General features: G+C 52.8%; 1 protein-coding gene across 2 annotated transcripts in view; it reads right to left on the bottom strand.

Annotated features, from left to right (window-relative positions):
* Positions 1 to 26,641, bottom strand: part of LOC148152030 (microtubule-actin cross-linking factor 1, isoforms 6/7-like) — an 86,928-nt gene that overhangs the window by 30,864 nt on the left and 29,423 nt on the right. Inside the window, exon 8 of one of the 2 annotated variants that reach the window (XM_087993853.1) lies at positions 10,215 to 10,590. The exons of the other annotated variant lie outside the window; for it this stretch is intronic. Coding sequence (XP_087849979.1) covers positions 10,561 to 10,590 — 30 coding nt within the window. The 3' untranslated portion in view covers positions 10,215 to 10,560. Of the gene's footprint in view, positions 1 to 10,214; positions 10,591 to 26,641 lie in introns of those variants that run through there. 2 annotated transcript variants of the gene reach the window in all.

Here is a 26,641-nt window from a genome sequence, read left to right as displayed (position 1 = left end):
CCTAAGGAAAAGACCACGGAACGAGGACATGCCACAACCCAAAGGACTAGCCACACTACCATACATCAGGAGCATTTCCGAACTGACAGCCAGACTACTGCGACCACTAGGACTTATAACAGCACGCAAACCAACAGCCATACTCAGACAACAACTCACCAGAACGAAGGACCCGATACCCAACATGAGCAAAAATAACGTAGTGTACAAAATCCCATGCAAGGACTGCACAAAACACTACATAGGACAAACAGGAAGACAGCTAACGATCCATATCCAAGAACACCAACTAGCCACGAAACGACACGACCAGCTATCCTTAGTAGCCACACACGCAGACAACAAGCAACATGAGTTCGACTGGGACAACACTACTATTATAGGGCAAGCCAAATCGAGAACAGCCAGGGAATTCCTAAAGGCATGGCACTCATCCACAGATTCTATCAACAAACACATCGACCTGGACCCAATATACCAATCACTGCAGCGGAAGCTGGAACTGACAACTGGAAACGGCAGAGACAAACCACTATAAATGCCAGAGGAAACATCACAGAAGCGCTTCACAGGAGGCTCCCAAGCACTGAGGATGTCACCGAGACAGGGGACGAAACGTCTGCAACACAAATTCCCAGCTCAGCGAACAGAACCACAACAAAGAGCACCCGAGCTACAAATCTTCTCCCAAACTTTGAATCCTAAGGGGAGGCAGGGGTGGCCGTGGCTGACGAGGGAAGTTAAGGACCATATAAAGACAAAAGGGAAAAAGTATAACATAGCAAAGGTGAGTGGGAAATCGGAGGACTGGGAAGCTTTTAAAGAACAACAGAGGATTACTAAGAAGGAAATACGCAAAGAAAAAATAAGGCACGAAGTAAACTGACCAAAAATATAAAGGAGGACAGTAAAGGCTTTTTTAGGTATGTGAAAAGAAAAAAAATGGCTAAGACTAAAATTAGGCCCTTGAAGACAAACGGGTGAATTTATTACGAGGAACAAAGAAATGGCAGAAGAGTTGAATTGGTACTTCAGATCTGTGTTCACTGGGGAAGACACGAGCAATCTCCCAGATGTAATAGTGGCTGAAGGACTGAACTGAAGGGAATTTATATTAGACAGGAAATGGTGTTGGAGAGACTGTTAGGTCTGAAGGCTGATAAGTCCCCGGGGCCTGATGGTCTACACCCCAGGGTACTGAAGGAGGTGGCTCTAGAAATCGTGGATGCGTTGGTGATTATTTTCCAGAGTTTGATAGATTCAGGATCAGTTCCTGCGGATTGGAGGGTGGCTAATGTTGTCCTACTTTTAAGAAAGGTGGGAGAGAGAAAGCAGGAAATTATAGACCAGTTAGTCTGACCTCAGTGGTGGGAAAGATGCTGGAGTCTATTATAAAGGATGAAATTACGACACATCTTGATAGTAGTAACAGGATAGGTCAGAGTCAGCATGGATTTATGAAGGGGAAATCATGCTTGACTAATCTTCTGGAATTTTTTGAGGATGTACAAGGGAGACCCAGTAGATGTAGTATACCTGGACTTTCAGAAAGCCTTTGATAAAGTCCCACATAGGAGGTTAGTGAGCAAAATTAGGGCGCATTGGGGGCAAAGTACTAACTTGGATTGAAAGTTGGTTGGCTGACAGGAAACAAAGTAGTGATAAACGGCTCCCTTTCGGAATGGCAGGCAGTGACCAGTGGGGTACCGCAGGGATCAGAACTGGGATCGCAGCTTTTTACAATGTACATTAATGATATAGATGAAGGTATTAAAAGTAATACCAGCAAATTTGCTGATGATACTAAGCTGGGTGGCAGGGTGAAATGTGAGGAGGATGTTAGGAGATTACAGGGTGACCTGCACAGGCTAGGTGAGTGGTCAGATGCATGGCAGATGCAGTTTAATGTGGATAAATGTGTGGTTATCCACTTTGGTGGCAAGAACAGGAAGGCAGATTACTACCTAAATGGAGTCAAGTTAGGTAAAGGAGCAGTACAGAGAGATCTGGGTGTTCTTGTACACCAGTCAATGAAGGCAAGCATGCAGGTACAGCAGGTAGTGAAGAAGGCTAATAGCATGCTGGCCTTCATAACAAGAGGAATTGAGTATAGAAGCAAAGAGGTCCTTCTGCAACTGTACAGGGCCCTGGTGAGACCGCACCTGGAATATTGTGCACAGTTTTGGTCTCCAAATTTGAGGAAAGACATTCTGGCTATTGAGTTGTTTCATGAGGTCAATTCCCGGAATGGTGGGACTACCTTACCCTGAAAGATTGGAGCGACTGGGCTTGTATACCCTTGAGTTTAGAAGACTGAGAGGGGATCTGATTGAGACATATAAGATTATTAAAGGATTGTACACTCTGGAGGCAGGAAACATGTTTCCGCTGATGGGTGAGTCCCGAACCAGAGGACACAGCTTAAAAATACAGGGTAGGCCATTTAGGACAGAGATGAGGAGAAACGTCTTCACCCAGAGAGTGGTGGCTGTGTGGAATGCTCTGCCCCAGAGGGCAGTGGAGGCCCAGTCTCTGGATTCATTTAAGAAAGAGTTGGATACAGCTCTTAAGGATAGTGAAATCAAGGGTTATGGAGATAAGGCAGGAACAGGATACTGATTGAGGATGACCAGCCATGGTCATAATGAATGGTGGTGCTGGCTCGAAGGGCCGAATGGCCTACTCCTGCACCTATTGTCTATTGAAACTGACTGAACTGATGACGTGCAGTTACGTAACTGAAGATCAATCAATCAATCTCTCTGGAATTTCTGGGATACGTGGGTTTAGGTTAGAGTGGTTTTTATTTATAATTTCTACCATATACAACTGATACAGTAAAAACAAGTCAGTGTTCCTCCAAGACCAAGGGTGCTACATGAGCAATACAAATTACACAATTGTACACAGCATAGAAAAATACAGCACAGAACTGGCCCTTCAGCCCACAATGTTTGCTGAGGTTTAATCCTAATGTAAGATATAATAATTTAACCTACGCACCCCTCAACTCACTGCTATCCATGTGAATGTCCAGCAGTCACTTAAATGTCCCCAATGACTCTGCTTCCACCACCACCGCTGGCAACACACTCCATGCATTCACAACTCTCTGCGTAAAGAACCTACCTCTGATGTCTCCTTTCTCCCTTCCTCCTAATATCTTCAAACTTATGACTCCTCGTACCAGTCAATCCTACCCTGGGGAAACGTCTCTGACTATTGACTCTGTCTATTCCACTCATTATCTTGTATACCTCAATCAGGTCTTCTCTCTTCCTCCAGAGAGAAAACTCCGAGCTTATTCAACCTTTCTTCATGAGACAAGCCCTCCAGTCCAGGCAGTATCCTGGTAAACCTTCTTTGCACCCTCTCCAAAGCCTCTGTATCTTTCCTATAGTAGGGCGACCAGAACTGAACACAATATTCCAAGTGTGGTCTCACCAGGGACTTGTAGAGCTGCAGCAAAACCTCACGGCTCTTAAACTCGATCCCCCCGTTAATGAAAGCCAAAACACCATATGCTTTCTTAACAACCCTATCCACTTGGGTGGCAACTTTAAGGGATCTATGTACTTGCACACCCAGATCCCTCTGTTCCTCCACCCTGCCAAGAATCAAGCCTTTAATCCTATATTCAGCATTCGAGTTCAATCTTCCAAAATGCATCACTTCACATTTATCCAGGTTGAACTCCATCTGCCATTTCTCAGCCCAGCTCTGCATCCTGTCTATGTCGCACTGCAGCCTGCAATAGCCCTCAAAACTATTGACAGCACCTCCAACGTTAGTGTCATCTGAAAATGAATAACCCACTCCTCAACCTCCTCATCCAAGTCATTAATAAAAACTACAAAGAGCAGAGGCCCAAGAACAGAGCCCTGCGGGACGCCACTCAACACTCCTCCGGACAGAATACTTTCCATCTACAACCACTCTCTGCCTTCTGTCAGCCAACCAATTCTGAATCCAGATAGCCAAATCTCCCTGTATCCCATACTTCCTGACTTTATGAATGAGCCTACCGTGGGGAACCCTATCAAATGCCTTGCTGAAATCCATACACACCACATCCATTGCTCGACCTTCATCAACCTGTCTTGATACCTCCTCAAAGAACTCAATAAGACTTGTGAGGCATGACCTACCCCTTACAAAGCCATGCTGACTGCCTATAATCACACTATGCTTTGCCAAATAGTCATAAATCCTATCCCTCAGAATTCTTTCCAACACTTTGCTGACCAGAGATACAAGACTGACCAGGGATTTCCCTATTACCCTTCTTGAAAAGAGGAACAACACTCACCTCTCTCCAATCCTCTGGTAGGACTTCCGCGGAGAGTGAGGAGGCAAAGATCTTCGCCAGCACCTTAGCAACCTCCTTTTTCGCTTCACGGAGCAGACTTGGATAAATCTGGTCTAGCTCTGGGGACTTCGTGGAGAAAGTGAGGACTGCAGATGCTGGAGATAAGAGCTGAAAATGTGTTGCTGGAAAAGTGCAGCAGGTCAGGCAGCATCTAAGGAACAGGAGAATCAATGTTTCGGGCACAAGCCCTTCTTCAGGAATGAGGAGGGTGTGCCAAGCAGGATAAGATAAAAGGTAGGGAGGAGGGACTTGGGGAAGGGGCGTTGGAAATGCTATAGGTGGAGGGAGGTCAAGGTGAGGGTGATAGGCCGGAGTGGGGTGGGGGCGGAGAGGTCAGGAAGAAAATCGCAGGTTAGGAAGGTGGTGCTGAGTTCGAGGGATTTGACTGAGACAAGGTGGGGGGAGGGGAAATGAGGAAACTGGAGAAATCTGAGTTCATCACTTGTAGTTGGAGGGTTCCTAGGTGGAAGATGAGGCGCTCTTCCTCCAACCGTCGTGTTGCTATGGTCTGGCGATGGAGGAGTCCAAGGACCTGCATGTCCTTGGTGGAGTGGGAGGGGAATTGAAGTGTTGAGCCACGGGGTGGTTGGGTTGGTTGGTGGGGGTGTCCCAGAGGTGTTCTCTGAAACGTTCCACAAGTAGGTGGCCTGTCTCCCCAATATAGAGGAGGCCACATCGGGTGCAGCGGATGCAATAAATGATGTGTGTGGAGGTGCAGGTAAATTTGTGGCGGATATGGAAGTATCCCTTGGGGCCTTGGAGGGAGGTAAGGGGGGGATGTGTGGGTGCAAGTTTTGCATTTCTTGCGGTTGCAGGGGAAGGTGCCGGGAGTGGAGGCTGGGTTGGTGGGGGGTGTGGACCTGACGAGGGAGTCACGGAGGGAGTGGTCTTTTCGGAACGCTGATAGGGGAGGGGAGGGAAATATATCCCTGGTGGTGGGGTCCGTTTGGAGGTGGCGGAAATGACGACGGATGATACGATGTATATGGAGGTTGGTGGGGTGGTAGGTGAGGACCAGGACAGAACCCCACTGGTCCTCTTTTTGACAAGAAGTTCCTCTGTTCTCGTCATCCAAAGTTCCTTAATCTTACCCCTTCTTACCTGTCACAGAGGGACAAATTCTTGCATCACCCGCAACAACTGCTCCTTAAATAGTCTCCACATGACTGCTGTGCCCTTTCTGTGGAACAATTGCTCCCAGCCTGTACTTTCCAACTCCTGTCTGATAGTGTCATAATTTCCTTTTCCCCAATTAAATATCTGCCCTTGGTAACTGCACCTTTCTCTCTTCAAAGCTGTGGTAAATGTGAGGCAGTTGTGATCACTGTCACCAAACTGTTCTCCCACCACGAGATCTGACACCTGTCCTCGCTCATTGCCGAGTATCAAATCCAAAATGGCCTCTCCCTTTGTCGGTCTGTCTACATACTGAGTAAGGAAACCCTCCTGAACACACCTGACAGAACGGCTTTATCCAAACCATCTGCACTAAGGAGGTTCCAGTCATCGACTCAGAAATGTACAGCATAGAAACAGACCCTTCAGTCCAACCCGCCCATGCCGACCAGATATCCCAACCCAACCTAGTCCCACCTGCCAGCACCCGGCCCATATCCCTCCAAACCCTTCCTATTCATATACCCATCCGAATGCCTCTTAAATGTTGCAATTTTACCAGCCTCCGCCACATCCTCTGGCAGCTCATTCTATACACGTACCACACCCTGCTTGAAAAAGTTGCCCCTTAGGTCTCTTTTATATCTTTCCCCTCTCACCCTAAACCTATGCCCCTCTAGTTCTGGACTCCCTCACCTTAGAGAAGAGACTGTGTCTACTTATCGTATCCATGCCCCTCATGATTTTATGAACCTCTATAAGGTCACCCCTCAGCCTCTGATGCTCCAGGGAAAACAGCACCAGCCTGTTCAGCCTCTCCCTATAGCTCAAACCCTCCAACCCTGGCAACATCCTTGTAAATCTTTTCTGAAATTTTCAAGTTTCACAACATCTTTCCGATAGGAAGGAGACCAGAATTGCACACAATATTCCAAAAGTGGCCTAACCAATGTCCTGTACAGCCACAACATGACCTCCCAACTCCTGTACTCAATACTCTGACCAATAAAGGAAAGCATACCAAATGCCTTCTTCACTATCCTATCTACCTGTGATTCCACTTTCAGGGAGCTATGAACCTGCACTCCAAGGTCTCTTTGTTCAGCAACACTCCCTTAGGACTTTACCATTAAGTGTATAAGTCCTGCTAAGATTTGCTTTCCCAAAATGCAACACCTCGCATTTATCTAAATTAACCTCCATCTGCCTCTTCTCAGCCCATTGGCCCATCTGGTCGAGATCCTGTTGTAATCTGAGGTAACTTTCTTCACTGTCCACTACACCTCCAATTTTGGTGTCATCTGCAAACTTACTAACTGTACCTCTTATGCACGCATTCAAATCATTAATGTAAATGACAAAAATTAGAGGGCCCAGCACCGATCCTTGTGGCACTCTACTGGTCACAGGCCTCCAGTCTGAAAAACAACCCTCCACCACCACCCTCTGTCTTCTACCTTTGAGCCAGTTCTGTATCCAAATGGCTAGTTCTCCCTGTATTCCATGAGATCTAACCTTGCTAATCAGTCTCCCATGGGGAACCTTGTCGAAAGCCTGACTGAAGTCTATAGGTATGTCAGCAATAAAAGAACGACTAGGGTAGGAATAGGTCCAGTCAAGGATAGTAATGGGAAGTTGCGTGTGGAGGCTGAAGAGATTGGGGAGACATTGAATGAATACTTTTCGTCAGTATTCACTCAGGAACAGGACATTGTTGCCGAATTGAATATTGAGTCACAATGAATTAAAATGGATGGCTTTGAGGTATGTAGGGAAGAGGTGTTGGAAATTCTGGAAAGGGTGAAAATAGATAAGTCCCCTGGGCCTGATGGCATTTATCCTAGGATTCTCTGGGAAGCAAGGGAGGAGATTGCAGAGCCATTGGCCTTGATTTTTATGTCCTCGTTGTCTACAGGAATAGTGCCAGAAGACTGGAGGATAGCAAATGTGGTTCCCTTGTTCAAGAAGGGGAGTAGGGATAACCCTAGTAACTATAGGCCAGTGAGTCTCACTTCTGTTGTGGGCAAAGTCTTAGAGAGAATTGTAAGGGAAAGGATTTATGAACATCTGGATAGGAATAATGTGATCAAGGATAGTCAGCATGGTTTTGTGAAGGGCAGGTCGTGCCTCACAAACCTTATTGAATTCTTTGAGAAGGTGACTAAGGAGGTGAACGAGGGGAAAGCGGTAGATGTGGTGTATTTGGATTTTAGTAAGGCGTTTGATAAGGTTCCCCATGGTAGACTACTGCAAAAAATACGGAGGTATGGCATTGAGGGTGAGTTGGAGGTTTGGATTAGGAATTGACTGGCTGGAAGAAGACAGAGGGTAGTAGTTGATGGTAAAGGTTCATCTTGGAGTGCAGTTACTAGCGGTGTTCCGCAAGGATCTGTTTTGGGACCATTGCTGTTTGTCATTTTTATAAATGACCTGGAGGAGGGGCTAGAAGGTTGGGTGAGCAAGTTTGTGGATGATACGAAAGTCGGTGGAGATGTTGACAGTGAGGAAGGATGTGTCAGGTTACAGCAGGATATAGATAAGTTGCAGAGCTGGGCAGAAAGGTGGCAAATGGAGTTCAATGTAGGTAAATGTGAGGTGATTCACTTTGGTAAGAGTAACAAAAAGACGGGGTACTGGGCTAATGGTCGGTAGTGTGGATGAGCAGGGGGATCTTGGTGTCCATGTACACAGATCTCTGAAAGTTGCCACCCAGGTAAATAGTGCGGTGAAGAAGGCATATGGCGTACTGGCTTTTATTGGTAGAGGAATTGAGTTCCGGAGCTCTGAGATCATGTTGCAGTTGTATAAGACTCTGGTGTGGCCGCATCTGGAGTATTGTGTGCAGTTTTGGTCGCCATACTAGAGGAAGGATGTGGAGGCACTGGAACGGGTGCAGAGGAGGTTTACCAGGATGTTGCCTGGTATGGTAGGAAGATCGTATGAGGAAAGGCTGAGGCACTTGGGGCTGTTTTCATTGGAGAAAAGAAGGTTTAGGGGTGACTTGATAGAGGTGTACAAGATGATTAGGGGTTTAGATAGGGTCGACAGTGAGAACCTTTTTCCATGTATGGAGTCAGCTATTACAAGGGGGCATAGCTTTAAATTAAGGGGGGGTAGGTATAGGACAGATGTTAGGGGTAGGTTCTTTACTCAGCGAGTCGTGAGTTCATGGAATGCCCTGCCAGTAGCAGTGGTGGACTCTCCCTCTTTATGGGCATTTAAGCGGGCATTGGATAGGCATATGGAGGATAGTGGGCTAGTGTAGGTTAGGTGGGCTTGGATCGGCGCAACATTGAGGGCCAAAGGGCCTGTACTGAGCTGTATACTTCTATGTTCTATGAAGTCCATATAGATCACATTGACTGCTCTGCCCTCATCAATCTTCTTTGTTACTTCTTCAAAAAACTCAATCAAGTTTGTGAGACATGATTTCCCACGCACAAAGCCATGTTGACTATCCCTAATCAGTCCTTTCCTTTCCAAATACATAAGTCCTGGAAAGATCACATGGAACAGCAGCAGAGCTCTTTGAACGATTACGAGAAGCAAAACTGGTAATAAACTTAAACCAAATGGGATTCGCAAAAGCAGAGGTGATGTTCTTGGGACATAACATTGGTCAAGGAAGGTTGACCCCTCGGAACACAAAGACGAAGGCTATTGAGGAATTTCCACAACCAAACTCTAAGAAAGAGGTGCTTCAATTCTTTGGACTCAGCGGATTCTATCGGAAGTTTGTTCCAAACCTCAGCAGTGTGGTGGCACTGTTAACCGATTTGCTGAAGAAGAACACAAAGTTTCGGTGGACAGAACTACGTCAGGAGGCATTCGACCATTTGAAATCAATATTAACCACCAAACCAGTTTTACTTACACCAAACTTTTCAAAACCTTTTAAAGTCACTATCGATGCGAGTGACATCGGATTGGAGCTGTACTCCAGGAAGATGAGGATGGGATTGAACTGCCAGGTGGTTACTTTTCAAAGAAACTCCACATCCACCAAAGGAAATACTCCACAATTGAAAAGGAACTATTGAGTTTGGTATGGCCTTACATTTTAATGGGCATGTCAGAACAATGTGTCAGAGACGGTTGTGTACACGGATTACAATCCTCTTGCGGGAAAGATAAAAGACAGCTAAGGGACAACATTTTCACACTGAGGGTGGTACGTGTATGGAGTGAGCTACCAGAGGAAGTGGAGGAAACTGGTACAATTGCAACATTTAAGAGGCATCTGGACGGGTATATGAATAGGAAGGGTGTGGAGGGATATGGGCCGGGTGCTGGCAGGTGGGACTAGATTGGATTGGGATATCTGGTCGGCATGGACGGGTTGAACACAAAGGTCTGTTTCCGTGCTGTACATCTCTATGACTCTATTGTTTTATTATTGAGTTGCCCTAACTCTTATCGTTCCATGGTACAATATGACTTTCAAACATTTTGTCCCTTTTATTTTCTTGATAGTAGTTGTCCAATCACTAACCTGCAATCCACCTTCTCCTTTATCTTTGATTTTATAATTTTCTATGCAATGAAACCCACCCCTCCACTATTTGGTTTAAAGCCCTAACAGTGTCAGTTATGCAATTCACCAGGACTCTGATCCCAGCGTGATCAGGTGGAGCCCATCCCATTGGAACAGCTATCTCCTTCCCTAGCCTTGGTGTCAATGTCCCATGAATTCAAACACATTTTCTCCCACATCAATCTTTGAGCCATTTGCTTACCTCTTTAATTGCGTTATCAATTAGCTTGTGGCTCACATAATAATCGGGAGATTGTGTATTTTTGGTTCTGCTTTCTCATTTAGCCCCTAACTGCTCAAATTCCTTCATCAGAGCCTGTTTTCTCTCTCTATATATGTGAGATACAGGGAAATTGAGAATAAAGCCACAAGATTCAATTATTTTGAACAATGTTGATTAATAAAGATTTTAATATTATTCAATTTTGCATTTTCCTAACCTACACATCAATGTAAAATAACCTGTGATTTAAAAACTCATTTTCAAATTGCAGAATTATTGCAAAACATTGCAGAGGGTGAAGTTATGTGATGAGGGGCCTCACTCCTTTTTCAGGCTTTTCTCTCTTTCCTGCAATGGAATAAAATAATCTGTGTAAGAAACATTTCACCAAATGCATCTGGTTAGCTGAAGTTCTGGTCAGAAATTCTTCAAAGCTTCCCCATGTGGATGAAAAAGTTGAGTCAATTTTACAGCTTACCCCGGATTTCATAGAATGACAGACGTCATGATAAGGGTATAATCACAGCTGATTGAACAATTCAATGCCTTTTTGCTCATCTCATAATCCTGTACACCACAGTTAATCAAATCTTTAACCATACTCAAAGACTATCTCCATAGTCTTCTGGGGTAGAGTGTTTGAATCATAGAACCCCCTGCCATGCAGAAAGAGGCCATTCAGCCATTACCCATTTGCACCAATCCCCCGAAGAGCAGTCCACCCAAACCAGGCCCTTATCTTATCCCTGTACCACCACATTTCCCATGGCCAACCCACCTAACCTGCACACCGACGATGGGAGGAAAGCAGAGCACCTGAAGTAAAGCTACACATCCATGAGGAGAATGTGCAAACTTCACACAGACAGTTCGATGGTAGAATTGAAACTGGGCTGCTAAGAGAGCAGGTGCTGCTCAAGGAACTGAATGGTATGCTGTTTGTCCTATGACCCACTAGGGAGGAAATTTCAAGTCCCTATCCAATCAGACCCATATGTGACTCCTGACCCAAAGTATCAGTTACCAAGAAAACACCAAGTACAATTAGGGCTGGTCAGTAAAGCCTGGCTATGTAGCAATGCTAGATAGAGGCAGGAGGCTGGAAGAACACAGCAATGCAGGCAGCATCAACGCAATCCCTCCTCCTGCTGCTGCCTGCCTTGCTGTGTTCCCTCTCCCTCCTGATGCTGAACACTACCCCTGCTCATGACTCCACCCCCATTCCCCCCACCACCACACCCACTCCAGGTACTGGCTCCGACCCCACTCCCAGCTCTATACCCACACCAGCTCCCAGCTTCCAGCCCTGCCGAGTTTTCACCATCCCCCCAGACCTCCCCCTCACTGAGGACGAACGATCAGTCCTCAGCAAAGGACTCACCTTTGTCCCCCTCCGTCCACGCATCAATGAATTTAATACACGCCGTGACATCGAACAATTCTTCCGTCGCCTCCGCATCCGAGCTTACTTTCACAATCAGGATTCCCGCCCATCTTCCGAGGACCCCTTCGCCCACCTCCAACACACTGCATCCACCTGGACACCCCGTGCTGGCCTATTACCTGCCCTCGACCTCTTCATTTCCAACTGCCGCCGGGACATTAACCGCCTCAACCTGTCGACCCCCCTCCCCCACTCTAACCTCTCACCCTCACAACGCGCAGCCCTCCAATCCCTCTGCTCCAATCCTGACCTCACCATCAAGCCAGCGGACAAAGGGGGCGCAGTGGTAGTCTGGCGCACTGACCTCTACATCGCTGAAGCCAAACGCCAACTCGAGGACATCTCTTTCTACTGCCCCCTCAACCATGACCCCACCCCCCATGACCAAACCATCATCTCCCAGACCATACAGAACCTCATCACCTCAGGAGATCTCCCACCCACAGCTTCCAACCTCATAGTCTGGGAACCCCGCACTGCCCAGTTCTACCTCCTTCCCAAGATCCACAAGCCTGACCACCCTGGCCGACCCATTGTCTCAGCATGCTCCTGCCCCACTGAACTCATCTCTACCTACCTCGACACTGTCCTATCCCCCCTAGTCCAGGAACTCCCCACATACGTTCGAGACACCACCCACGCCCTCCACCTCCTCTAAGACTTCCGTTTCCCCGGCCCCAATGCCTGATCTTCACCATGGATATCCAATCCCTCTACGCCTCCACCCGCCATGACTAGGGCCTCCAAGCCCTCAGTTTTTTCCTCTCCAGACGTTCCCAACAGTACCCCTCCACCGACACTCTCATTCGTTTGGCCGAACTGGTCCTCACCCTTAACAATTTCTCCTTTGAATCCTCCCACTTCCTCCAGACCAAAGGGGTAGCCATGGGCATACGTATGGGCCCCAGCTATGCCTGTCTCTTTGTTGGCTACGTAGAGCAGTTGATCTTCCGTAATTACACCGGCACCACTCCCCACCTCTTCCTCCGCTACATTGATGACTGCATTGGCGCCACCTCATCAACTTCACCAACACATTCCACCCTGACCTTAGATTTACCTGGACCATCTCTGACACCTCCCTCCCCTTCCTGGACTTCTCCATCTCCATCAGTGACGACCGACTTGACACTGATATTTTTTACAAACCCACCGACTCCCACAGCTACCTGGATTACACCTCTTCCCACCCTATCTCTTGCAAAAATGCCATCCCGTATTCCCAATTCCTCCGCCTCCGCCATATCTGCTCCCAGGAGGAGCAGTTCCACCACAGAACACACCAGATGGCCTCCTTCTTTAGAGACCGCAATTTCCCTTCCCACGTGGTTAAAGATGCCCTCCAACACATCTCGTCCACATCCCGCACCTCCGCTCTCAGACCCAACCCCTCCAACCGCAACAAGGACAGAACGCCCCTGGTGCTCACCTTCCACCCTACCAACCTTCGCATAAACCAAATCATCCGCCGACATTTCCGCCACCTCCAAACAGACCCCACCACCAGGGATATATTTCCCTCCCCACCCCTCTCCGCCTTCCGCAAAGACCGTTCCCTCCGTGACTACCTGGTCAGGTCCACGCCCCCCTACGACCCACCCTCCCATCCTGGCACTTTCCCCTGCCACCGCAGGAACTGTAAAACCTGTGCCCACACCTCCTCCCTCACCTCCATCCAAGGCCCTAAAGGAGCCTTCCACATCCATCAAAGTTTTACCTGCACATCCACTAATATCATTTATTGTATCCGTTGCTCCCGATGCGGTCTCCTCTACATTGGGGAGACTGGGCGCCTCCTAGCACAGCGCTTTAGGGAACATCTCCGGGACACCCGCACCAATCAACCACACCGCCCCGTGGCCCAACATTTCAACTCCCCCTCCCACTCTGCAGAGGACATGGAGGTCCTGGGCCTCCTTCACCGCCGCTCCCTCACCACCAGACCCCTGGAGGAAGAATGCCTCATCTTCCGCCTCAACCCCAGGGCATCAATGTGGACTTCAACAGTTTCCTCATTTCCCCTTCCCCCACCTCACCCTGGTTCCAAACTTCCAGCTCAGTACTGTCCCCATGACTTGTCCGGACTTGTCCTACCTGCCTATCTCCTTTTCCACCAATCCACTCCACCCTCTCCTCCCTGACCTATCACCTTCATCCCCTCCCCCACTCACCAATTGTACTCTATGCTATTTTCTCCCCATCCCCACCCTCCTCTAGCTTATCTCTCCATGCTTCAGGCTCTCTGCCTTTATTCCTGATGAAGGGCTTTTGCCCGAAACGTCGATTTTGAAGCTCCCTGGATGCTGCCTGAACTGCTGTGCTCTTCCAGCACCACTAATCCAGAATCTGGTTTCCAGCATCTGCAGTCATTATTTTTACCTCGTGGTCCTCCCCCTCCTGATGCTGCCTGCCTTGCTGTGTCCCTCTCCCTCCTGGTACTGCCTGCCTTGCTGTGTTCCTCTCCCTCCTGATGCTGCCTGCCTTGCTGTGTTCACCCAGCCTCCTGATACTGCCTGCCTTGCTGTCTTCCTCTCCCTCCTGATACTGCCTGCCTTGCTGTGTTCCTCTCCCTCCGAATGCTGCCTGCCTTGCTGTGTCCCTCTCCCTCCTGATACTGCCTGCCTTGCTGTGTCCCTCTCCCTCCTGATACTGCCTGCCTTGCTGTGTTCCTCTCCCTCCTGATGCTGCCTACCTTGCTGTCTTCCTCTCCCTCCTGATGCTGCCTGCCTTGCTGTGTTTATCTCCCTCCTAATGCTGCCTGCCTTGCTGTGTTCCTCTCCCCACTAATGCTGCCTGCCTTGCTGTGTCCCTCTCCCTCCTGATACTGCCTGCCTTGCTGTGTCCCTCTCCCTCCTGATACTGCCTGCCTTGCTGTGTCCCTCTCCCTCCTGATACTGCCTGCCTTGCTGTTTTCCCTCTCCCTCCTGATGCTGCCTGCCTTGCTGCCTTCCTCTCCCTCCTGATGCTGCCTGCCTTGCTGTGTCCCTCTCCCTCCTGATGCTGCCTGCCTTGCTGTGTCCCTCTCCCTCCTGATGCTGCCTGCCTTGCTGTGTCCCTCTCCCTCCTGATACTGCCTGCCTTGCTGTGTCCCTCTCCCTCCTGATGCTGCCTGCATTGCTGTGTCCCTCTCCCTCCTGATGCTGCCTGCCTTGCTGTGTTCCCCCAGCCTCCTGATGCTGCCTGCCTTGCTGTGTCCCTCTCCCTCCTGATGCTGCCTGCCTTGCTGTGTTCCTCTCCCTCCTGATGCTGCCTGCCTTGCTGTGTTCCTCTCCCACCTGATGCTGCCTGTCTTGCTGTGTTTATCTCCCTCCTAATGCTGCCTGTCTTGCTGTGTCCCTATCGCTCCTGATACTGCCTGCCTTGCTGTGTCCCTCTCCCTCCTGATGCTGTCTGCCTTGCTGTGTTCCTCTCCCTCCTGATACTGCCTGCCTTGCTGTCTTCCTCTCCCTCCTGATGCTGCCTGTCTTGCCGTGTTCTCCCAGCCTCCTGATACTGCCTGCCTTGCTGTGTCCCTATCCCTCCTGATACTGCCTGGTTGCTGTGTTCCTCTCCCTCCTGATGCTGCCTGTTTGCTGCCTTCCTCTCCCTCCTGATGCGGCCTGCCATGCTGTGTTTATCTCCTTCCTAATGCTGCCTGCCTTGCTGTGTTCACCCAGCCTCCTGATGCTGCCTGCCTTGCTGTCTTCCTCTCCTTCCTGATCCTGCCTGCCTTGCTGTGTTCCTCTCCCTCCTGATGCTGCCTGCCTTGCTGTGTTCCTCTCCCTACTGATCCTGCCTGCCTTGCTGTGTCCCCCTCCCTCCTGATGCTGCCTGCCTTGCTGTGTCCCTCTCCATCCAGATACTGCCTGCCTTGCTGTGTCCATCTCCCTCCTGATACTGCCTGCCTTGCTGTGTCCCTCTCCCTCCTGATACTGCCTGCCTTGCTGTCTTCCTCTCCCTCCTGATGCTGCCAGCCTTGCCGTGTTCTCCCAGCCTCCTGATACTGCCTGCCTTGCTGTGTCCCTCTCCCTCCTGATACTGCCTGCCTTGCTGTGTCCCTCTCCCTCCTGATACTGCCTGCCTTGCTGTGTTCCTCTCCCTCCTGATGCTGCCTGCCTTGCTGTGTTCCTCTCCCTCCTAATGCTGCCTGCCTTGCTGTCTTCCTCTCCCTCCTGATACTGCCTGCCTTGCTGTGTTCCTCTCCCTCCTGATGCTGCCTGCCTTGCTGTCTTCCTCTCCCTCCTGATACTGCCTGCCTTGCTGTGTTCCTCTCCCTCCGAATGCTGCCTGCCTTGCTGTGTCCCTCTCCCTCCTGATACTGCCTGCCTTGCTGTGTCCCTCTCCCTCCTGATGCTGCCTGCCTTGCTGTGTTCCTCTCCCTCCTAATGCTGCCTGCCTTGCTGTCTTCCTCTCCCTCCTGATACTGCCTGCCTTGCTGTGTTCCTCTCCCTCCTGATACTGCCTGCCTTGCTGTCTTCCTCTCCCTCCTGATACTGCCTGCCTTGCTGTGTTCCTCTCCCTCCGAATGCTGCCTGCCTTGCTGTGTCCCTCTCCCTCCTGATACTGCCTGCCTTGCTGTGTCCCTCTCCCTCCTGATACTGCCTGCCTTGCTGTGTTCCTCTCCCTCCTGATGCTGCCTACCTTGCTGTCTTCCTCTCCCTCCTGATGCTGCCTGCCTTGCTGTGTTTATCTCCCTCCTAATGCTGCCTGCCTTGCTGTGTTCCTCTCCCCACTAATGCTGCCTGCCTTGCTGTGTCCCTCTCCCTCCTGATACTGCCTGCCTTGCTGTGTCCCTCTCCCTCCTGATACTGCCTGCCTTGCTGTGTCCCTCTCCCTCCTGATACTGCCTGCCTTGCTGTTTTCCCTCTCCCTCCTGATGCTGCCTGCCTTGCTGCCTTCCTCTCCCTCCTGATGCTGCCTGCCTTGCTGTGTCCCTCTCCCTCCTGATGCTGCCTGCCTTGCTGTGTCCCTCTCCCTCCTGATGCTGCCTGCCTTGCTGTGTCCCTCTCCCTCCTGATACTGCCTGCCTTGCTGTGTCCCTCTCCCTCCTGATGCTGCCTGCATTGCTGTGTCCCTCTCCCTCCTGATGCTGCCTGCCTTGCTGTGTTCCCCCAGCCTCCTGATGCTGCCTGCCTTGCTGTGTCCCTCTCCCTCCTGATGCTGCCTGCCTTGCTGTGTTCCTCTCCCTCCTGATGCTGCCTGCCTTGCTGTGTTCCTCTCCCACCTGATGCTGCCTGTCTTGCTGTGTTTATCTCCCTCCTAATGCTGCCTGTCTTGCTGTGTCCCTATCGCTCCTGATACTGCCTGCCTTGCTGTGTCCCTCTCCCTCCTGATGCTGTCTGCCTTGCTGTGTTCCTCTCCCTCCTGATACTGCCTGCCTTGCTGTCTTCCTCTCCCTCCTGATGCTGCCTGTCTTGCCGTGTTCTCCCAGCCTCCTGATACTGCCTGCCTTGCTGTGTCCCTATCCCTCCTGATACTGCCTGGTTGCTGTGTTCCTCTCCCTCCTGATGCTGCCTGTTTGCTGCCTTCCTCTCCCTCCTGATGCGGCCTGCCATGCTGTGTTTATCTCCTTCCTAATGCTGCCTGCCTTGCTGTGTTCACCCAGCCTCCTGATGCTGCCTGCCTTGCTGTCTTCCTCTCCTTCCTGATCCTGCCTGCCTTGCTGTGTTCCTCTCCCTCCTGATGCTGCCTGCCTTGCTGTGTTCCTCTCCCTACTGATCCTGCCTGCCTTGCTGTGTCCCCCTCCCTCCTGATGCTGCCTGCCTTGCTGTGTCCCTCTCCATCCAGATACTGCCTGCCTTGCTGTGTCCATCTCCCTCCTGATACTGCCTGCCTTGCTGTGTCCCTCTCCCTCCTGATACTGCCTGCCTTGCTGTCTTCCTCTCCCTCCTGATGCTGCCAGCCTTGCCGTGTTCTCCCAGCCTCCTGATACTGCCTGCCTTGCTGTGTCCCTCTCCCTCCTGATACTGCCTGCCTTGCTGTGTCCCTCTCCCTCCTGATACTGCCTGCCTTGCTGTGTTCCTCTCCCTCCTGATGCTGCCTGCCTTGCTGTGTTCCTCTCCCTCCTAATGCTGCCTGCCTTGCTGTCTTCCTCTCCCTCCTGATACTGCCTGCCTTGCTGTGTTCCTCTCCCTCCTGATGCTGCCTGCCTTGCTGTGTCCCTCTCCCTCCTGATGCTGTCTGCCTTGCTGTGTTTATCTCCCGCCTAATGCTGCCTGCCTTGCTGTGTCCCTCTCCCTCCTGATGCTGCCTGCATTGCTGTGTCCCTCTCCCTCCTGATGCTGCCTGCCCAGCTGTGTCCTTCTCCCTCCTGATACTGCCTGCCTTGCTGTGTTCCCCCAGCTTCCTGATGCTGCCTGCCTTGCTATGTCCCTCTCCCTCCTGATGCTGCCTGCCTTGCTGTGTTCCTCTCCCTCCTGATGCTGCCTGCCTTGCTGTGTTTATCTCCCTCCTAATGCTGCCTGCCTTGCTGTGCCCCTATCCCTCCTGATACTGCCTGCCTTGCTGTGTCCCTCTCCCTCCTGATGCTGCCTGCCTTGCTGTGTTCCTCTCCCTCCTGATGCTGCCTGCCTTGCTGTGTTTATCTCCCTCCTAATGCTGCCTGCCTTGCTGTGCCCCTATCCCTCCTGATACTGCCTGCCTTGCTGTGTCCCTCTCCCTCCTGATGCTGCCTGCCTTGCTGTGTTCCTCTCCCACCTGATGCTGCCTGCCTTGCTGTGTTTATCTCCCTCCTAATGCTGCCTGCCTTGCTGTGCCCCTATCCCTCCTGATGCTGCCAGCCTTGCTGTGTTTATCTCCCTCCTAATGCTGCCTGCCTTGCTGTGTTCCCCTCCCTCCTGATACTGCCTGCCTTGCTGTGTTCACCCAGCCTCCTGATGCTGCCTGCCTTGCTGTGTCCCTCTCCCTCCTGATGTTATCTGCCTTGCTGTCTTCCTCTCCTTCCTGATACTGCCTGCCTTGCTGTGTTCCTCTCCCTCCTGATGCTGCCTGCCTTGCTGTCTTCCTCTCCTTCCTGATACTGCCTGCCTTGCTGTGTTCCTCTCCCTCCTGATGCTGCTTGCCTTGCTGTGTTCCTCTCTCTCCTGATTCTGCCTGCCTTGCTGTGTCCCCCAGCCTCCTGATGCTGCCTGCCTTGCTGTGTCCCTCTCCCTCCAGATGCTGCCTGCCTTGCTGTCTTCCTCTCCCTCCTGATCCTGCCTGCCTTGCTGTGTCCCTCTCCCTCCTGATACTGCCTGCCTTGCTGTGTCCATCTCCCTCCTGATACTGCCGGCCTTGCTGTCTTCCTCTCCCTCCTTGTGCTGTCTGCCTTGCTATCTTCCTCTCCCTCCTAATGCTGCCTGCCTTGCTGTGTCCCTGTCCCTCCTGATACTGCCTGCCTTGCTATGTTCCCTCTCCCTCCTGATGCTGCCTTCCTTGCTGTGTTCCTCTCCCTCCTGATGCTGCCTTCCTTGCTGTGTTCCTCTCCCTCCTGATACTGCCTGCCTTGCTGTGTCACTCTCCCTCCTGATACTGCCTGCCTTGCTGTGTTCCCCCAGCCTCCTGATGCTGCCTGCCTTGCTGTGTTCCTCTCCCTCCTGATGCTGCCTGCCTTGCTGTGTCCCTCTCCCACCTGATGCTGCCTGCTTTGCTGTGTTTATCTCCCTCCTAATGCTGCCTGCCTTGCTATGTTCCCTCTCCCTCCTGATGCTGCCTTCCTTGCTGTGTTCCTCTCCCTCCTGATGCTGCCTGCCTTGCTGTGTCACTCTCCCTCCTGATACTGCCTGCCTTGCTGTGTTCCCCCAGCCTCCTGATGCTGCCTGCCTTGCTGTGTCCCTCTCCATCCTGATACTGCCTGCCTTGCTGTGTCCATCTCCCTCCTGATAATGCCTGCCTTGCTGTGTCCCTCTCCCTCCTGATACTGCCTGCCTTGCTGTCTTCCTCTCCCTCCTGATGCTGCCTGCCTTGCCGTGTTCTCCCAGCCTCCTGATACTGCCTGCCTTGCTGTGTTCCTCTCCCTCCTGATGCTGCCTGCCTTGCTGTCTTCCTCTCCCTCCTGATGCTGCCTGCCTTGCTGTGTTCCTCTCCCTCCTAATGCTGCCTGCCTTGCTGTCTTCCTCTCCCTCCTGATACTGCCTGCCTTGCTGTGTTCCTCTCCCTCCTGATGCTGCCTGCCTTGCTGTGTCCCTCTCCCTCCTGATGCTGTCTGCCTTGCTGTGTTTATCTCCCTCCTGATGCTGCCTGCCTTGCTGTGTTCCTCTCCCTCCTGATGCTGCCTGCCTTGCTGTGTTTATCTCCCTCCTAATGCTGCCTGCCTTGCTGTGCCCCTATCCCTCCTGATACTGCCTGCCTTGCTGTGTCCCTCTCCCTCCTGATGCTGCCTGCCTTGCTGTGTTCCTCTCCCTCCTGATGCTGCCTGCCTTGCTGTGTTTATCTCCCTCCTAATGCTGCCTGCCTTGCTGTGCCCCTATCCCTCCTGATACTGCCTGCCTTGCTGTGTCCCTCTCCCTCCTGATGCTGCCTGCCTTGCTGTGTTCCTCTCCCTCCTGATGCTGCCTGCCTTGCTGTGTTTATCTCCCTCCTAATGCTGCCTGCCTTGCTGTGCCCCTATCCCTCCTGATACTGCCTGCCTTGCTGTCTCCCTCTCCCTCCTGATGCTGCCTGCCTTGCTGTGTTCCTCTCCCACCTGATGCTGCCTGCCTTGCTGTGTTTATCTCCCTCCTAATGCTGCCTGCCTTGCTGTGCCCCTATCCCTCCTGATACTGCCTGCCTTGCTGTGTTCCCCTCCCTCCTGATACTGCCTGCCTTGCTGTGTTCACCCAGCCTCCTGATGCTGCCTGCCTTGCTGTGTCCCTCTCCCTCCTGATGCTATCTGCCTTGCTGTCTTCCTCTCCTTCCTGATACTGCCTGCCTTGCTGTGTTCCTCTCCCTCCTGATGCTGCCTGCCTTGCTGTCTTCCTCTCCTTCCTGATACTGCCTGCCTTGCTGTGTTCCTCTCCCTCCTGATGCTGCCTGCCTTGCTGTGTCCCCCAGCCTCCTGATGCTGCCTGCCTTGCTGTGTCCCTCTCCCTCCAGATGCTGCCTGCCTTGCTGTCTTCCTCTCCCTCCTGATCCTGCCTGCCTTGCTGTGTCCCTCTCCCTCCTGATACTGCCTGCCTTGCTGTGTCCATCTCCCTCCTGATACTGCCGGCCTTGCTGTCTTCCTCTCCCTCCTTATGCTGTCTGCCTTGCTATCTTCCTCTCCCTCCTAATGCTGCCTGCCTTGCTGTGTCCCTCTCCCTCCTGATGCTGCATGCCTTGCTGTGTCGCTCTCCCTCCTGATACTGCCTGCCTTGCTATGTTCCCTCTCCCTCCTGATGCTGCCTTCCTTGCTGTGTTCCTCTCCCTCCTGATGCTGCCTGCCTTGCTGTGTCACTCTCCCTCCTGATACTGCCTGCCTTGCTGTGTTCCCCCAGCCTCCTGATGCTGCCTGCCTTGCTGTGTTCCTCTCCCTCCTGATGCTGCCTGCCTTGCTGTGTCCCTCTCCCACCTGATGCTGCCTGCTTTGCTGTGTTTATCTCAATCCTAATGCTGCCTGCCTTGCTGTGTTCATCTCCCTCCTGATGCTGCCTGCCTTGCTGTGTTCATCTCCCTCCTGATGCTGCCTGCCTTGCTGTGTTCATCTTCCTCCTGATGCTGCCTGCCTTGCTGTCTTCCTCACCCTCCTGGTACTGCCAGCCTTGCTGTGTTCCTCTCCTTCCTGATGCTGCCTGCCTTGCTGTGTTCCTCTCCCTCCTGATGCTGCCTGCCTTGCTGTCTTCCTCTCCCTCCCGATGCTGCCTGCCTTGCTGTGTTTATCTCCCTCCTAATGCTGCCTGCCTTGCTGTCATCCTCTCCCTCCTGATGCTGCCTGCCTTGCTGTGTTTATCTCCCTCCTAATGCTGCCTGCCTTGCTGTGTTCTTCCCCCTCCTGATACTGCCTGCCTTGCTGTGTTCCTCTCCCTCCTGATGCTGCCTGCCTTGCTGTGTCCCACTCCCTCCTGATGCTGCCTGCCTTGCTGTGTCCCTCTCCCTCCTGATGCTGCCTGCCTTGCTGTGTCCCTCTCCCACCTGTTACTGCTTGCCTTGCTGTTTCTCTCCCTCCTGATACTGCCTGCCTTGCTGTGTTCCAATCCCTCCTGATGCTGCCTGCCTTGCTGTGTCCCTCTCATTTCTGATACTGCCTGCCTTGCTGTGTTCCCTCTCCCTCCTGATGCTGCCTGCCTTGCTGTGTCCATCTCCCTCCTGATACTGCCTGCCTTGCTGTGTCCCTCTCCCTCCTGGTACTGCCTGCCTTGCTGTGTCCCTCTCCCTCCTGATACTGCCTGCCTTGCTGTGTCCCTCTCCCTCCAGTTACTGCCTGCCTTGCTGTCTTCCTCTCCCTCCTGATACTGCCTGCCTTGCTGTGTTCCTCTCCTTCCCAATGCTGCCTGCCTTGTTGTGTCCCTCTCCCTCCTGATGCTGACTGCCTTGCTGTGTCCCTCTCCCTCCTGATACTGCCTGCCTTGCTGTGTTCCTCTTCCTCCTGATGCTGCCTGCCTTGCTGTGCTCCTCTTCCTCCTGTTCCTGCCTGCCTTGCTGTTCCTCTCCCTCCTGATGCTGCCTGCCTTGCTGTGTCCCTCTCCCTCCGGTTACTGCCTGCCTTGCTGTTCCTCTCCCTCCTGATACTGCCTGACTTGCTGTGTCCCTCTCCCTCCTGATACTGCCTGACTTGCTGTGTCCCTCTCCCTCCTGATACTGCCTGACTTGCTGTGTCCCTCTCCCTCCTGATACTGCCTGACTTGCTGTGTCCCTCTCCCTCCTGATACTGCCTGACTTGCTGTGTCCCTCTCCCTCCTGATACTGCCTGCCTTCTGTGTTCCCTCTCCCTCCAGTTACTGCCTGCCTTGCTGTCTTCCTCTCCCTCCTGATACTGCCTGCCTTGCTGTGTTCCTCTCCTTCCCAATGCTGCCTGCCTTGTTGTGTCCCTCTCCCTCCTAATGCTGGCTGCCTTGCTGTGTCCCTCTCCCTCCTGATACTGCCTGCCTTGCTGTGTTCCTCTTCCTCCTGATGCTGCCTGCCTTGCTGTGTTCCTCTTCCTCCTGTTCCTGCCTGCCTTCCTGTTCCTCTCCCTCCTGATGCTGCCTGCCTTGCTGTGTCCCTCTCCCTCCGGTTACTGCCTGACTTGCTGTGTCCCTCTCCCTCCTGATACTGCCTGACTTGCTGTGTCCCTCTCCCTCCTGATACTGCCTGCCTTCTGTGTTCCCTCTCCCTCCTGATACTGCCTGCCTTGCTGTGTCACTCTCCCTCCTGATGCTGCCTGCCTTGCTGTGTCCCTCTCCCTCCTGATGCTGCCTGCCTTGCTGTGTCCCTCTCCCTCCTGATGCTGCCTGCCTTGCTGTGTTCCTCTCCCTCCTGATGCTGCCTGCCTTGCTGTGTCCCTCTCCCTCCTGATGCTGCCTGCCTTGCTGTGTTTATCTCCCTCCTAATGCTGCCTGCCTTGCTGTGTCACTCTCCCTCCTGATACTGCCTGCCTTGCTGTGTTCCTCCAGCCTACTGATGCTCCCTGCCTTGCTGTGTTCCTCTCCCTCCTGATGCTGCCTGCCTTGCTGTGTTCCTCTCCCTCCTGATGCTGCCTGCCTTGCTGTGTTCCCTCTCCCACCTGATGCTGCCTGCCTTGCTGTGTTTATCTCCCTCCTGATACTGCCTGCCTTGCTGTCTTCCTCTCCCTCCTGATACTGCCTGCCTTGTTGGGTTCCCCCAGCCTACTGATGCTGCCTGCCTTGCTGTGTTCCTCTCCCTCCTGATGCTGCCTGCCTTGCTGTGTTCCCTCTCCCACCTGATGCTGCCTGCCTTGCTGTGTTTATCTCCCTCCTGATGCTGCCTGTCTTGCTGTGTTGATCTCCCTCCTAATGCTGCCTGCCTTGCTGTGTTCATCTCCCTCCTGATATTGCCTGCCTTGCTGTGTCCCTCTCCCTCCTGATGCTGCCTGCCTTGCTGTCTTCGTCTCCCTCCAGATGCTGCCTGCCTTGCCGTGTTCTCCCAGCCTCCTGATACTGCCTGCCTTGCTGTCTTCATCTCCCTCCTGATGCTGCCTGCCTTGCTGTGTTCATCTCCCTCCTGATATTGCCTGCCTTGCTGTGTCCCTCTCCCTCCTGATGCTGCCTGCCTTGCTGTCTTCGTCTCCCTCCAGATGCTGCCTGCCTTGCCGTGTTCTCCCAGCCTCCTGATACTGCCTGCCTTGCTGTCTTCATCTCCCTCCTGATACTGCCTGCCTTGCTGTGTTCCCCCAGCCTCCTGATGCTGCCTGCCTTGCTGTGTTCCTCTCCCTCCTGATGCTGCCTGCCTTGCTGTGTCCCTCTCCCACCTGATGCTGCCTGCTTTGCTGTGTTTATCTCAATCCTAATGCTGCCTGCCTTGCTGTGTTCATCTCCCTCCTGATGCTGCCTGCCTTGCTGTGTTCATCTCCCTCCTGATGCTGCCTGCCTTGCTGTGTTCATCTTCCTCCTGATGCTGCCTGCCTTGCTGTCTTCCTCACCCTCCTGGTACTGCCAGCCTTGCTGTGTTCCTCTCCTTCCTGATGCTGCCTGCCTTGCTGTGTTCCTCTCCCTCCTGATGCTGCCTGCCTTGCTGTCTTCCTCTCCCTCCCGATGCTGCCTGCCTTGCTGTGTTTATCTCCCTCCTAATGCTGCCTGCCTTGCTGTCATCCTCTCCCTCCTGATGCTGCCTGCCTTGCTGTGTTTATCTCCCTCCTAATGCTGCCTGCCTTGCTGTGTTCTTCCCCCTCCTGATACTGCCTGCCTTGCTGTGTTCCTCTCCCTCCTGATGCTGCCTGCCTTGCTGTGTCCCACTCCCTCCTGATGCTGCCTGCCTTGCTGTGTCCCTCTCCCTCCTGATGCTGCCTGCCTTGCTGTGTCCCTCTCCCACCTGTTACTGCTTGCCTTGCTGTTTCTCTCCCTCCTGATACTGCCTGCCTTGCTGTGTTCCAATCCCTCCTGATGCTGCCTGCCTTGCTGTGTCCCTCTCATTTCTGATACTGCCTGCCTTGCTGTGTTCCCTCTCCCTCCTGATGCTGCCTGCCTTGCTGTGTCCATCTCCCTCCTGATACTGCCTGCCTTGCTGTGTCCCTCTCCCTCCTGGTACTGCCTGCCTTGCTGTGTCCCTCTCCCTCCTGATACTGCCTGCCTTGCTGTGTCCCTCTCCCTCCAGTTACTGCCTGCCTTGCTGTCTTCCTCTCCCTCCTGATACTGCCTGCCTTGCTGTGTTCCTCTCCTTCCCAATGCTGCCTGCCTTGTTGTGTCCCTCTCCCTCCTGATGCTGACTGCCTTGCTGTGTCCCTCTCCCTCCTGATACTGCCTGCCTTGCTGTGTTCCTCTTCCTCCTGATGCTGCCTGCCTTGCTGTGCTCCTCTTCCTCCTGTTCCTGCCTGCCTTGCTGTTCCTCTCCCTCCTGATGCTGCCTGCCTTGCTGTGTCCCTCTCCCTCCGGTTACTGCCTGCCTTGCTGTTCCTCTCCCTCCTGATACTGCCTGACTTGCTGTGTCCCTCTCCCTCCTGATACTGCCTGACTTGCTGTGTCCCTCTCCCTCCTGATACTGCCTGACTTGCTGTGTCCCTCTCCCTCCTGATACTGCCTGACTTGCTGTGTCCCTCTCCCTCCTGATACTGCCTGACTTGCTGTGTCCCTCTCCCTCCTGATACTGCCTGCCTTCTGTGTTCCCTCTCCCTCCAGTTACTGCCTGCCTTGCTGTCTTCCTCTCCCTCCTGATACTGCCTGCCTTGCTGTGTTCCTCTCCTTCCCAATGCTGCCTGCCTTGTTGTGTCCCTCTCCCTCCTAATGCTGGCTGCCTTGCTGTGTCCCTCTCCCTCCTGATACTGCCTGCCTTGCTGTGTTCCTCTTCCTCCTGATGCTGCCTGCCTTGCTGTGTTCCTCTTCCTCCTGTTCCTGCCTGCCTTCCTGTTCCTCTCCCTCCTGATGCTGCCTGCCTTGCTGTGTCCCTCTCCCTCCGGTTACTGCCTGACTTGCTGTGTCCCTCTCCCTCCTGATACTGCCTGACTTGCTGTGTCCCTCTCCCTCCTGATACTGCCTGCCTTCTGTGTTCCCTCTCCCTCCTGATACTGCCTGCCTTGCTGTGTCACTCTCCCTCCTGATGCTGCCTGCCTTGCTGTGTCCCTCTCCCTCCTGATGCTGCCTGCCTTGCTGTGTCCCTCTCCCTCCTGATGCTGCCTGCCTTGCTGTGTTCCTCTCCCTCCTGATGCTGCCTGCCTTGCTGTGTCCCTCTCCCTCCTGATGCTGCCTGCCTTGCTGTGTTTATCTCCCTCCTAATGCTGCCTGCCTTGCTGTGTCACTCTCCCTCCTGATACTGCCTGCCTTGCTGTGTTCCTCCAGCCTACTGATGCTCCCTGCCTTGCTGTGTTCCTCTCCCTCCTGATGCTGCCTGCCTTGCTGTGTTCCTCTCCCTCCTGATGCTGCCTGCCTTGCTGTGTTCCCTCTCCCACCTGATGCTGCCTGCCTTGCTGTGTTTATCTCCCTCCTGATACTGCCTGCCTTGCTGTCTTCCTCTCCCTCCTGATACTGCCTGCCTTGTTGGGTTCCCCCAGCCTACTGATGCTGCCTGCCTTGCTGTGTTCCTCTCCCTCCTGATGCTGCCTGCCTTGCTGTGTTCCCTCTCCCACCTGATGCTGCCTGCCTTGCTGTGTTTATCTCCCTCCTGATGCTGCCTGTCTTGCTGTGTTGATCTCCCTCCTAATGCTGCCTGCCTTGCTGTGTTCATCTCCCTCCTGATATTGCCTGCCTTGCTGTGTCCCTCTCCCTCCTGATGCTGCCTGCCTTGCTGTCTTCGTCTCCCTCCAGATGCTGCCTGCCTTGCCGTGTTCTCCCAGCCTCCTGATACTGCCTGCCTTGCTGTCTTCATCTCCCTCCTGATGCTGCCTGCCTTGCTGTGTTTATCTCCTACCAAATGCTGCCTGCCTTGCTGTGTTCACCCAGCCTCCTGATGCTGCCT

This window comes from Chiloscyllium plagiosum, unplaced genomic scaffold (assembly GCF_037043375.1).
Source record: "Chiloscyllium plagiosum isolate Xiang-an unplaced genomic scaffold, Cpla_swu_hap1 HiC_scaffold_2, whole genome shotgun sequence".
Taxonomy (NCBI): Eukaryota; Metazoa; Chordata; class Chondrichthyes; order Orectolobiformes; family Hemiscylliidae; genus Chiloscyllium; species Chiloscyllium plagiosum.
Note: the sequence above shows the minus strand (reverse complement) of the source record. Positions and strands in the feature narration are given on the sequence as shown.